This window comes from Pseudophryne corroboree, chromosome 1 (genome assembly GCF_028390025.1).
Source record: "Pseudophryne corroboree isolate aPseCor3 chromosome 1, aPseCor3.hap2, whole genome shotgun sequence".
NCBI lineage: Eukaryota > Metazoa > Chordata > Amphibia > Anura > Myobatrachidae > Pseudophryne > Pseudophryne corroboree.
This window is the reverse complement of record NC_086444.1, coordinates 693,533,601-693,546,981: the sequence shown is the minus strand read 5'-3', so window position 1 is coordinate 693,546,981 and position 13,381 is coordinate 693,533,601. Positions and strand designations below refer to the sequence as shown.

Below are 13,381 nucleotides of genomic sequence, written 5' to 3'. Positions count from 1 at the left end.
CTTTGCCTTAAGCTTGCTAACTGGTGGCCTAAGTCTGGGGGCAGGGTATATAGGGGGAGAGTATGCCCGACTCTGCTCACCTCCTATACCCCGTTATTAAAGTCTGTATAGCCCATGGATTAAAAAAAAATATTTATTTTATAGGTGAGATCTATCTATCATAAATTATTTTATATTATATTATTTTGTGTGTGCACGCTCTCTGGGAGTATAGGCAATGGCTTTCTTTTACAGAGAGAGCTGTCCTCTATTTTCAGGTATTACCAATTAAATGTGTGGTATGGAAGGTCGACAGTGTCTAGGTCGACCAGTATTTGTTGACAGGTCAAAAGGTCGACATGAGTTTTTTGTTTTTTAAATTGTTGTTTTCTCCGTACAGTGACTGGGAGCCCCAGTTAGTGCACCGTGTTCACTCACCATGCTTCGGGCAAGGTTACTATTCCCAATCGTAGTCCACGTGGATCGTTAAGTATGAAAAAGTTTTTAAAAAAAATATTGTAAAGAAAACATGTCGACCTAGAGACCCTGTCAACCAATAGTTGTCGACCTAGAGACTGGATACCCAATTAAATTGCCTAGGAAGATTTTTAGTAGACCAGCTATGTTTTGTAACTGATGGAAAACTGCACTGGCAATGCAAATCCAATGACCTGGTAAATGAGTGCTGTTGCCTCTAGTGGCCAACATATTTTGAAATTCAAGGGTACTGTAAAGTATTTACAGTATGCAGGAGTCTGCAGGAGAATACTACTCTGGTCTCACAAGTAAAAAACAAAAACAACTTACTTTATACTAGATGCTAGCTAATCTGGTTAACAATAACCTCTTATTTCCACGTGTTTTAGGTTTCTTTTATCCAACCTGGTCATCCTCTCTGAATGGACCAGTTTTGAACAGCCATGGATCAGAGACTGACTGCATGGACGACTCTTCAAATTCAGGCACTCTTTCCAACTCTGGAGGTTCTCGGAGCTCCACCCCTTCCCATCACCAGCAGTCCTCTCAGCGTTCGCCTGCTCACTATCCTAACAGTCCCCATGCAGATCCAAGTAAAGTTTCTGGTGAAGGGGAAATAGACACCAGCGATGCAGAAATAGAAGCCAAGAGGCGAATAATATTCACTATAACCAGTGGAGGTGTTAGCTCTTCAGGGAGGTCACCATCAAATAAACATAGCCCACTTACTGCCACTATTCGTATGGAGTGTGGACCAGGTCAAGACGGTAGAAGAAGAGGAAACCGCAGGAAGAGATCCTCTGCAGGCTGCCACACGTTAGGAATTTCACCAAAACGCAGATCCCTTTCATCCTCCCTTGGTTTGAGTGGGTATACGTCGGGGTCTCCACTGAACATCAGCTCCATGGTACACCTTTTTAAACTTTTTTTTTTTCTTCTTTTTTTTTATGTAAATGTAAAACTGGAGATATATATGTACAGATAAAGGGGGGTTTTCCTAATGTTTTACCGCTATCTCTTTACAGGCTAGCCAATTAGATATCCCGTAAAAAAAAACACAATCCTCATTAAGCTGCAATTTGCACTGGCTTAAGCAGATAATTTGACACCCCCACCACCACCACCACCACCATAGTCAGTTAGTCAGAGATAAGTTAGTCAGAGATATAGATGCATATAATGAATGAAGTGCCTTGTATATAGCTTTTATTCCTTCAAAATCACTTGTATATTCTCCTGAGTAGTTCAAATAATTTTAAGTGTATAAAAGAAAAAGGTGTATTACTGAAACACAATCAAAACAAAATCTATACCAGCTCTAATGTGCTCAGCAGGCAGTAAGTGAAATAAGGATCACCTATACCAGTGTTTTCCAACCTCTCTCTCACACTAAAAGTCCAGGTTTTAAATCTGCATCTCTTTATCTGCTGGGAGTGGATTGCACGCTGAAATGAGAGCAATCTCCTAAAGTGGATGCTGTGGTGGGGTGTTTAGTCAAGACAACCACTCTTCAGGTCCCAGGGTCTGTGTCCTTTAGAGACCTGTTTAGACAAAATACTAGACTGGTCCCTCAAGTCTGTTTTTTATGGACATGGAGGTATCCATTCGGGACATGTTGGCAATGCCATGGATTGTTAATCAGATCAGTCTCTTGATGGATTTTACACTGATCCTTCTAAGGAGGATCTTCTGGATTTAGCATAACAAATCCAAGGTGCTGCAGATACTTTGAGGCTGCACAGGTGGCTTCCATGAACCCAGCGATGGCGGTCTCTGTCAGACGTGCCTATGGTTGCTTTCTTGCGCGGTGGACTCTTGAGTCCGAGCATTTCTTTGCGGTACATATCTTCGGGGGCAGCATTCTATTTGAGCTAGAATTGGACAAAATAATTGCTTTGGTCACTGGTACTTGCTAGATTGACCTGGTTAAGTAGGTGCTCGGGAACCAAGAAGCAAAGTGTTTGACAGGGTCCTCCACAGACCCCACTGGGTGTTCCCACCCAGGAGATCTTTCTCTATCACGCATCCATAGGATGATGTTAGATGGGTGGCCATGGAACTTCATTGCTGCTTTTTTGTAATGCAGAGTGGTTATTCTAGTTCCAGCAGATCAGTGGACCAGGGGTTTTTGAAATGTATTTCTAGTACAGAAGCCGGATGGGTCATTTAGAGCCAACCTCGAGGCCCTCCACGCCAGTCTGTGGGTAGGTTTGGTTTTGGATGGAATCTTTGAGATCAGACATAGACATGAAGTATGCAAACCTCCACATCTCCATCTGGAAGGGGCATAATTCACTCTTCAAATTCGCTGTTGGGGAAACCCACTGTTTGTTTCGATCTCAGACATTGTCTTTCCAATTCTGTTAACAGCAATAGAGAGATATATATATATGACAGCTGGCAACCCCCCTGGAGGGAGAATAAATAGCGTAGCGCACCACCGTGCCCGCAGTGTGGCGAGCCCTCAAGGGGCTCATTTGCGCTCGCCACGTTGTCGGTATGCCGGCGGTCGGGCTTCCGGCGCCGGTATGCTGGTCGCCGGGAGCCCGGCCGCCGGCATACCATACCACACCCTTGCCTGCGTTTGGGTCTTTTATATATTATTATTTTATTTTTAAAACATTTTTTTAAGTTGCCTGTTTATTGGTTTGACTGAGGTGACAGTGCTCCAATTGTTTGTATTATTATTTTGTTTTCTGAGGGTCAGCTCCTCAATTATTTGGTTAGTTGCAGTCACCATTAGTGACCAATACATTTATAGATTGTATGAGGCACACCTATAAGTCTGTTTGTTTTTTTTGTGCCATCTCGGCTTTTATTTCTCGGCTGCTCAGCCTAGTGCAGCACCCATCAGATCCTTGCATTAGTGGTTGATTCCAGTGAATCTCAGCAGAGTAAAGTCTCTAAATACTTCATCCTGGGTCTTTATGACTGTGGATGCCAGCCTTCTGGGTTGGGTCTTTGACCCTGCACCTTCACTTGCAGGGCCTTTGGTCTGTGGAGGAGTCAAGATTTTACAACTCCGTGCCTTCTACCTTGCACTATCCAGTACTCTGGGTTCTTGTGTGCTGTCCGATTCAATCATCAACTTCACAACGTCAGTAACAGGAGGGCACCGGGGGCACCTAAGTAATGATGGAAGAGATTTAAACATTGTTTTGGATGGATGCATTTGGGCTGGCAGTGTCAACTGTATTCATACTGGGGGTGGATAATTTGGAAGCTAACTTTCTAAGCAGACATGTGATCCTGCCAAAGGACCTCTTCACTCGGTGGCCTTAACAAAAATGGTTCAGCAATGGAATCTGCCAGAGGTGGTTTTGCGTCCAGTCCAGGGACCGACTTTTGCAGTGAACTACATGGCTGTACCGTGGACAGTCAGGTGTATGTTTTTCCCCATCGTCAATGTTTCCTCGCATTAACAAACAAATTCAGTGGATTAGTGCAGAGAACGGTGAGATCACTGCCATATATTAGTTTCTCTGGCCAGACCATCTAACCATTTATAGTGGATTGTACTTTTGGATCCATAATTACATGCTGGTTACTAAGCTGGATAGTGAAAGTGCACATATGGATCAATAAAATGTGGCAACTAGAAAACATTTATCTGGATTACAGTGTTGACTTTTGCCAGTTTTTTTTTTTAATGTACATACAATGAATGCAGTTTTTAGCTAACCTAATTTGAGCAACTGGATATCAAGTGAATAAAATTTTTTCTGTGATGAAGTCACACAGTAGCAAGCTAAGTGAAACTCTTGAGAATTGTGCTTTAACTACTACACCTGCTGCTAGAGCAGTAATTTGTTTTATTTTTTATAGGAAACAAATGGTTTCTAAACTTATTTTTATTGTGTATATGTAAACTTGGCTGGTGGTTGTTTGTAAATTGTATATGTATCTCAAAAGAAATCATTTTTAAATTCCTGAGCACTATAACTGTTTATTTTATTTTCTTGTTTGTGTGCGAACTGTTACAGGGTCACAAAAAACTTCAAACAACCGGCCTTAGGTCAGGAACCTGTACAAGCACAAGAACCCCCTTGGGCATCTTTTGCACACGTTCTATTGAGTGTAGCAGATCGCTTGTCTGTTCCTGGTGTAGGGTACCCTCAAAACCTTTCTGCATTTATGCAACACCCCCATGTATGAATGTGCTGTTACACTCAGTCCAAGATTTGGCTCAGACCTTGGCTGCCTTTCAGCAGTTGTTACAGGCAGATAAGCCCAGAAATTTGAAAACGTATAGACAGGGGGCACCACCCTCACAAGCAACATAGTTTTAAGAATCCGAGGATACTTCTGATGATAAAGCTGAATCCTCTCTCTCTCTGTGTCTACCTCAAGAGAAGAGGAGCACCTTACTTCAGGGGATTTACCTGAGTTAATTCATGCAGTAAATCCATATGGTCAATGGACGCTGTAGTAGAACCTGTACCAAAATCTAAGGCTCCAATCTGTAAACGTCTAAAAACAGTAAAAGCTGATTTTTCAAACTCACATCAGTTGACTGAAATTACGCAGGAGGCATGGGTAACACCCAGTAAGAAGTTTAGGTTATCCAAATAAATTGGTCTCTAATTATCCTCTCCCGCCTGTGGACTGTGTTTAAAAGGGAAGTAGCTCCCAAGGTAGAAGTTCACATAGATCGCAAATCTACATTTACCTCTGCTGTCAGCATCATTCAATGATGCGACAGAAAAATTGATACTTATCTCAAGACTGTATTCTCCGTAACAGGGGCAGGTACGAGACCAGCTATGGCCACATCATGGGTGGCTAGAGCCGTGACAGGCTGGGCGGAAGCTTTGGAGAATGATTTCTCAGTTCATGGAACAAGAGAACAATTATCCCATATAGCTAATCTAATGCAAGCAGCTGCCTATATGGAAGAAGCAGCCCTAGATATGGATATATTAGCTTCTCAGGCTTCAGCTTCCTCAGTAGCAGCTCGCAGAGCAGTTTGTCTACGTTCATGGAAGGCTGATATGGAGCCCAAAAAGGTATTGGAATCCCTGTCTTTAGTAAGAAATATTTTCTTTGGAACAGAATTGGACAACATTTTAACATCTGAGGTAAATTCTAAAAAAAAGCAGAGTTTTCCTCTGCATCAACATCAAAACTTAGATTTCTTGCTTTTCGGTCCTTTCGACCACAAGGTAAAGCAAAGGCAGAACTTGTGTCAAACAATCAAATAAAACTTAAGTCTAAGGCCAAACAGGCTTGGCCTACCAGGCGCCCGACTTCTAAACCAGAAGACAAGTCTCCTGCCTGACGGCACAGGTCTCCACCTGGGGGACTCCAGGGTGGGAGACCGACTTCTTCAATTTGCACAGGTCTGGCAGCAGTCCACCACAGCTACCTGGGTGCAAGAAGCAGTGTTTCACTGGTACGCCGCCTTCTTCAGGAAACGCCCCCTCAACAGTTCTTTTGTACCAGCCTGCCGCCAGTGACAACGAAGGCCAAAGCTCTACAAGATGCAGTTCAGAAGTTGCTACAGTCAGGAGTGTCAGTACCAGTTCCCTCAGCACAATGAGGACTAGGTTTCTATTGTACTCTGTTCCTGGTTCGGAAGCCAAATGGGTCTCGCAGAACCATTGTCAATCTCAAAGTTCTGAACAAATATATATTTGGGTGCCTCGATTCCATATGCATATATTACAGACCTTTATCCTGGCGATGGAGCCGGGGGATTTCATGGTGTCCCAGGACATTCAAGATGCTTACCTACATGTACCAATAGCACTTTCCCATCAGTGCTATCTCAGGTTCGCAATCCTCCAGCAATATTTTCAGTTTCATGCACTACCTTTTGGGATTGCCACAGCTCCAAGGGTTTTTACCAAAATTGTGGTGGTGATGGCAGCTCTCCTTCGTCGTTAGGGAATAAGGATTTTACCAAACCTAATCGACCTGCTAATCCTGGCACAATCCCACGAAACCCTCCACTAGCCATCTACAAGTGAGAATAGCTTGCCTACAGGCTCATGGCAGGCTCATAAATAGGGCAAAGTCCTCCTGGTTCTGTCCTAACAGATATGACGCACCTAGGGGCTGTATTGGATACTAGTCTTCAGAAAATCATTCTACCTCTGGACAAAATATCCACGATACGGAGAAGAATTGCTTCAACATCTAAATTCTTTCCAGATGGAAAGGACAGCATCAGACGATAAGACATGACCCTTCCAGAGGAGGTACGTCAGTCGTCATTAGCCTGGTGGCTACAGACGTCTCTCTTAGACAAAGGTCGACCCTTTTGGATCTCAGACTCTGTGCTCCTGACAACGGATGCCAGTCTGAAAGGATGTGGAGCTGTATCAGGGCAGTACTCCCTCCAGGGGCGTTGGACTCAGAAAGGAAGTTGTCTTCCAATCAGTGTCCTGGAAATTTGGGCCATCTACAGTACCACTCAAACGTTTGGACACACTTTTTTTCATTATATTGAATAAGAAAGTGTCCAAACTTTTGACTGGTACTGTACATGGCACTCACTCAGCAAAGGAAGCGGACTTCCTCAGCCGGCACAAGATTCGGGCAGGCGAAAGGGCCCTGCACCCAGAAGTCTTTCAAATTCTGGTAAACAAATGGGGTCTGTCAGAAGTGGAGCCTATGGCTTCACGTCAGAACAACAAGGTTCCAGTGTATGGGTCAAGAAGAAGGGATCCCAAAACAATCTTCGAGGATGCCCTGGCAGTGAGATGGAAATTTCATCTGGCATATGTCTTCCCACCAATCTCCTTGTTACTCAGGGTGATTCGAAAATTCAAATAGGAGGGGGGTGCAGTGATATTAATATCTCTGGCGAGGCCCAGACAAAATTGGTACACAGATCTGCAGAGGCCATCTGTGGACACTTTGTTCCTACTGCCTTAACGACCAGATCTATTGATTCAGGGTCCCTGTCTCAGTGCACACCTGGATCGACTGTCTTTGACGGCGTGGCACTTGAAACTTCCATATTAAAAGCAAAGGCTTTTCACGGGCAGTAATTCAAACGATGCTTTAAGCAAGGAAGTCATCCTTAGCCTGCATCTATTACTGAATATGGCATACTTATTTTCAGTGGTGCTCTGCTAGAAAATATGACCCAAGGTCTTTCAGAGTTTCAAGAATCTTAGTGTTACTTCAATGGACTGGACTGAGGTCTTCGATTAACTTCCCTGAAGGTACAAGTATCAGCATTAGTTATATGGTTCCAAAGGAAAATTGCAAGTCTACTTGATCGCACATTTTTCCAGGGAGTGCTTCACATTCAACCTCTGTTCTCATTTGTCTTCAATGGGTGGATCTCAAATGGCTGACAGCCAAAGTTCTCTTTCTACTGACAATTTCTACAGCTAGAAAAGTATCAGATTTAAAGGCACTGTTGTGTCGCGAGAATAAAAAATAACTAATTTAATCAATTAAAATATAGTCTCCCAGTATTACTTATTCTATTGACGAACAGCACTAAGACGTTACATATATCTGTGAATGCAACTGACCACACACATTTTCTCTTCAGTATCCTTGACACTCTACCATTACACAGTTTTGGAACAACTGACTGAAAATACTCACGTCATTAAACAAGGGTCCCGTACCTAATTTCTCCTCTTTAATTCTGGGACTCTCATTGGTGATTCAGTGAAGCATTTCTAGCTACTGCAGTTCTCCAACTGGTAGGCCCACATTCACTGCCTAACACTATAACAGCAGATACCATTTTTGCTACCTCATAAGAGCTGTACTAACATGGAGATTTCCCCAGAGATGTGTGCTGAGCGGTCTAGCACAGACCGCTCAGCACACATCTCTTTTCCCGCTCAGCACAGGGTGGGGTGGCGGGGGGGTGGCCACGGTGGGCTGTTCATTTCACCTTGCTAGATTGTGCCAATCTAGCGATAGCGACGCGCGGGACTGCGCATCACAGTTGCCGGCACCCCTACACACGGAGCGATGTTCAACTAATTTCTAAGCAATCTAGTCAGATTGTTTAAAAATTAGTTGTGTATCGCTCAGTGTGTACCCCCCTTTAACATTGGGTCAACTGACGTTTTAAATTTGTTTTCATGGGGGCGTATGTAATTAGTTCTGTTTTTTCGCCTAGGTGAAAAAACTGAGCTTTTTTGCTATTTTTAGGGCGAATGGAGATTCGCCCTATGCAATATTTTCGCCTAGGCAAAAAATGTGACAGGGGCGGAAAACATATGGATCAGCGAATCCACTTGTTTTCCGTCTAAAATGCGGGCCATTTTTGCTGATTTTGAGGTATTTTTCGCCAAATTACTTTTCACTTAATAAAAGAAGGTGAAAAGGCATTGGCGAAAATGCCTTCAAAACTGCCGAAAACGGCCCTCAATGAATATGAGTGGGGCGAATTCATTAGCTCCGAAATGTAATCGAAACTAATTGCATGCGCCCCTTGAACTCTCATCAATGATTCTGGAGAAAATCTAACAGGGACTCCAGTGACCTACTGTCATACCATACTGTATATGCCCAATCTCGTCCGATCTTGGAAGCTGTACAATATAGGGCCGAGCCAGTACCAGGTGGGAGACCACTTAGGAATACCTAAGAATAATACCTAGGAATAAAATCAAGGACTATAATTATAGTACCATCATTACTGCTATCCCTGCCGCACAAACACACATACTGATACTCATCAGTTCATTTTAAACTAAGTTCCCAGGAGACTATATTTTAATTGACTCAATAAGTTTGTTTGTTTGTTTTTTTTATTCTCAATATCATCAATTCATACGAATCTATTATATTTTTTTTCTTAAGCGTACGCCAAACAAAAAAGTCCTATCTTCTTGTTTGTATTGTATTCTACTTATTTGACTTTATGGTGCACCGCCAGCAGTGATAATCGGGACAGCCAGTCACCATATCTCACGAATGCTGGCTTCTTCTACTGATTTAGTACTCTTCGATTCTTAATATTTTGATTGGTGCGGTGCCACACCCATTTGACTTTTTCTGTATGGAACAGCCAGCTCCAGAGTGGGTACCAGCACACTCTACCTGGGTGGTGAGTGCTTACTGGGCTGCATTGCACAGGGCTTCTGTGTAATAATTGTTGTGCTGCCACCTGATCCTCTGATCCCCCAAATGGTTTTCGCTTTCACAAATGCCAGTTTAGGACCGAAGATTTTGCATGGGTGGCATCTCATGGTCCAGTGTCTACCAGATAGGAAGAAACCAAAAAGGGAGTTTTTGTTGGTTCTGTCTCATTTGTAAGTTACGCTATATTGTTCACCCTTTTGTACTTTCATCTGAAATATATATATATATATATATATATATATATATATATAGCAAATACCACTGACTCACAAAATTTCCTGAACCATAAGGCTGCACTTCCTTGCCAGTGGCAGTTTTAGAGCAGTCCATTATTCAAATAGGGGAGCCACACTCGGCTATGTTTGACAGTGTTTAGGGGTGGCAGTTGATGTGGCTCCCCTATTTGAAAAATTGAGTGCACTGCAGCAGCCACTGCGAGGAAGTCCAGGAACAGAGCATTGCGTCCTCCCCCTCCGCGACTTGGTATCGCGGGCACCATGCATTCTTTATAGCCCCGGCTGGTTGGGCTGTCTTAACGCTCCTCTGTGAGGGGGAAATTATCTCACCCCTATTAACCTCTTTGTGGGTGGAATTTTTAAAAATCCCTTCTTAGTGGGTGCCCATGTCACAAAAGCAAGCTTTTGTCTAAATTTCAAGTTCCTAGTCAGGTTCAGCACACGATTGAGGACGAGAGAGATAAATACAGTGTTGTGGTTGTTGGCACACATACTGCTCTCTTAGCCACTTGCCTGGCATGGTCACCTCTGATGCAAGCAGTAAGAAACACCAGCTGGGACAGAAGCACAGTATCCGATTCGGGAGCTATCCGGAGGTTGTGGGAGAGGGATTGCTAGATCCCTCTCCTGCGAATATTCCTCCATAGGTATAAAACGGTTTACGTCATCTGAGGGTAGAGTAAACATAGGGGTACATAGGGTTCCGTTCGTAATCCCCATTGATGATAGCGACAGTTACTTTACCTGTGGGAACAGACTGTGAACCAACCCATGGCTTATTAAAACGGCTTCATACAATGTGTATGTGTGTTACTAAATAATTTCAGAGAAATGTAAATTAAGTATGTAGGTAAAGCCACGTTAAATATTGATGTGGTAAGGTATAGGCTTTATTATTAAGCACTGCTTTATCTTTTCCAGGTTAATAATATTAACCAGCCCTTGGAGATCACTGCTATCTCATCTCCAGAAAACTCATTGAAAAGCTCCCCTGCTCCATACCAAGATCATGAATTGCCCCCAGTGTTAAAAAAAGAGAAACCCATTCCCTCAACTAATGGAGTTCATTATTCGCCTCTCACAACAGAGGACGAGATGGAGTCTGAAGATGATATCCACAGTGCAAGGTGAATAGTTAAAGTTGAACATAAACTTTTAAAGGAAAAAAAAATAGTTACGTGTTTCCCATTGCATACTATGTTAGCACATTGGCTGGGTTCGTTATGAATTACCGATGGCCGGGATGCTGGCAGCAGGGTGAGCGCATATTCTCACTTTGTGGGTGTCATGGACACCCATAAAGAGAGAATCGCCTATCTCGCTGGTATTCCAGAGCCAGCATTGTACTGCTGTGCGGTATTCCGGCGTCGGCATTGTGATTGCCGTGATCCTGTGCGGTGGTATCTTAACCGCTTCTCCATTGGCTGCATAAGGTTTCATGGCAGTTTTACAGTAATGGTAACATAGGAGTCTATTTATTAAGCCTCGGAGGGAGATAAAGCCGACGGAGATAAAGTCCCAGCCAATCAGCTCCTAACTGCCATGTCACAGCTATGTTTGAAAAATGACAGTTATGAGGAGATTGGCTGGTACTTTATCTCCATGTACTTTATCTCAGTCCAAGGCTTAGTAAATAGACCCCATAGTTTCTCAGGTTGAAAAAAGACAATTTGTCTATTGAGTTCAACCTGATAGTGATCTCCTACACTGTAATATATTTAATGTCATTTGGTTTTGGCAGCTAGGTCACAGCTCATGTCATTTGGAGCTTCTTCATTTGAAAATAAGATCCTGTGACAACAATGTACTAGGGTTGTTAATGTTAGAAAGCGTTAAAACATAGTTTATTAAGTTTACAAATAGATAGCAATGTAGATATTAGGACAAAAAAATTTTTTTCATTTAAAATATTAATGAAAAAAAAACTGTTTAAACCAAACAAAGGGGCAGATGTATTAACCTGGAGAAGGCATAAGGAAGTGATAAACCAGTGATATGTGCAAGGTGATAAAGCCACCAGCCAATCAGCTCCAATATGTAAATTAACAGTTAGGAGCTGATTGGTGTTTTTATCACCTTGCACATATCACTGGTTTATCACTTCTTTCTACCTTCTCCAGGTTAATACATCTGCCGCAATGCTTTGGGTTTTTGTTCTGTTTTAAAAAATTAGCTAAAATGGAATTGGTTGCTCTGAGCGAAACGCCACCTTTCTAACAGTTACTTGAAAAGTTTTCTAAGATAAAAATAAGATGCTGGGCCAAGTATGTGGTGGGATATTTTTTTTTTTCTCTTACGTCCTAGAAGATGCTGGGGTCCACATTAGTACCATGGGGTACAGACTGGTCCATTAGGAGCCACTCGAACTTTAAGAGTTTAATAGTGTGGGCTGGCTCCTCCCTCTATGCCCCTCCTACCAGACTCAGTTTAGAAAATGTGCCCAGAGGAGCCGGTCACAGCTAGGGGAGCTCCATAGGAGTTCTTCTAGTTTTATTATTTTTAATAGAGTTTAGGCACAGGGAGGCTGCTGGCACCACCTCCCTGCTTTGAGGGACTAAGGGGGGGGGGAATAGTGTCTGCCTTGCGGAGTCTGAGCCACTATCTTCGCTGACAGGACACTGAGCTCCTGAGGGGATCGAACGTTCGCCGCCACAGGGGAACGCTCATCCCGGCAGCATGCCGCCATCCCCTTACAAAGCCAGAAGATCAGTGGCGAGTTAGTCACTGGCCCCCCTGGAAAGCGGGAAACCGGTGTGAAGATGACGGCAACAGGGTAGGGAGCGCAGTATTAACTGCTCTCCGGGGCTCAGCGATACATAGTGCGGCGCTGTGAGGGGCGCCCTGAGCCAGCACCTACACCAGGCCTGGCCAACCTGTGGCTCTCCAGCTGTTGTGAAACTACACCTCCCAGCATGCTCTGCCACAGTTTTAGCATTTCCTATTAGCAAAATTGTAGAAGGGCATGCTGGGATGTGTAGTTTCACAACAGCTGGAGAGCCACAGGTTGGCCAGGCCTGCCCTACACTGTCCAGCAAGCCTGTCAGGGTCCCAGGATCGCTGCCAGCACAATTCCTCAGGCCAGTATAATCTTCAGAAGAATGGGAAGACCGCGCCATGAAAGGGGGCGGAGCTTCTCAGAGCAGACCCAGCAGCGTTCAGCACCGTTTTTCTGCCTGCAGAAGCGCTGACAGGGAGAGCTGTCCCGCCAGATCAACTCGAGCTGCCTTGTGCGGTACCAGGGGGTTGTAGAATGGGGAAGGGGCTGTATAGCTATACTGTGTAACCTATTAAGGTGCACATTAAGCTCTAGATAAGGGTTTCCCTATATCCTCAAGAGCTGTGTGTGGGTTGGCTCCAATCTCTGTGGCTCTCTTGGCATCCTTGGGGGGGGGTCTGGGCTCTGTCTGCCCCTTCCCTGTGTGTGTGGAGTGTTTGTTGCCTCCATAAAACTGGGTGATATGCTGTGGAGGATAATCTCATTCCATGTAATCAGGGTTGCACTGTTTTAGCGCAGGTCCCTGCAAGAGAGCCTGAGTGGTTAGTCTCTATCAAAATTATGATTTCTCAGATTTCTACTAGGGATGCACAAAATGAAACTGCAACTCAGGTCTTACAGAACTCTATGG

The 13,381-nt window shown here is 43.9% G+C and overlaps 1 protein-coding gene across 2 annotated transcripts in view; it reads left to right on the top strand.

Moving 5' to 3' along the window:
* DOT1L (DOT1 like histone lysine methyltransferase) overlaps window positions 1–13,381 on the top strand; it is a 422,415-nt gene that overhangs the window by 392,579 nt on the left and 16,455 nt on the right. For both annotated transcript variants that reach the window (XM_063914793.1, XM_063914792.1), the window contains exons 24-25: window positions 846–1,363; window positions 10,677–10,882. In XM_063914793.1, the coding sequence (XP_063770863.1) occupies window positions 846–1,363; window positions 10,677–10,882 (724 nt within the window). The remainder of the gene's footprint in view (window positions 1–845; window positions 1,364–10,676; window positions 10,883–13,381) is intronic.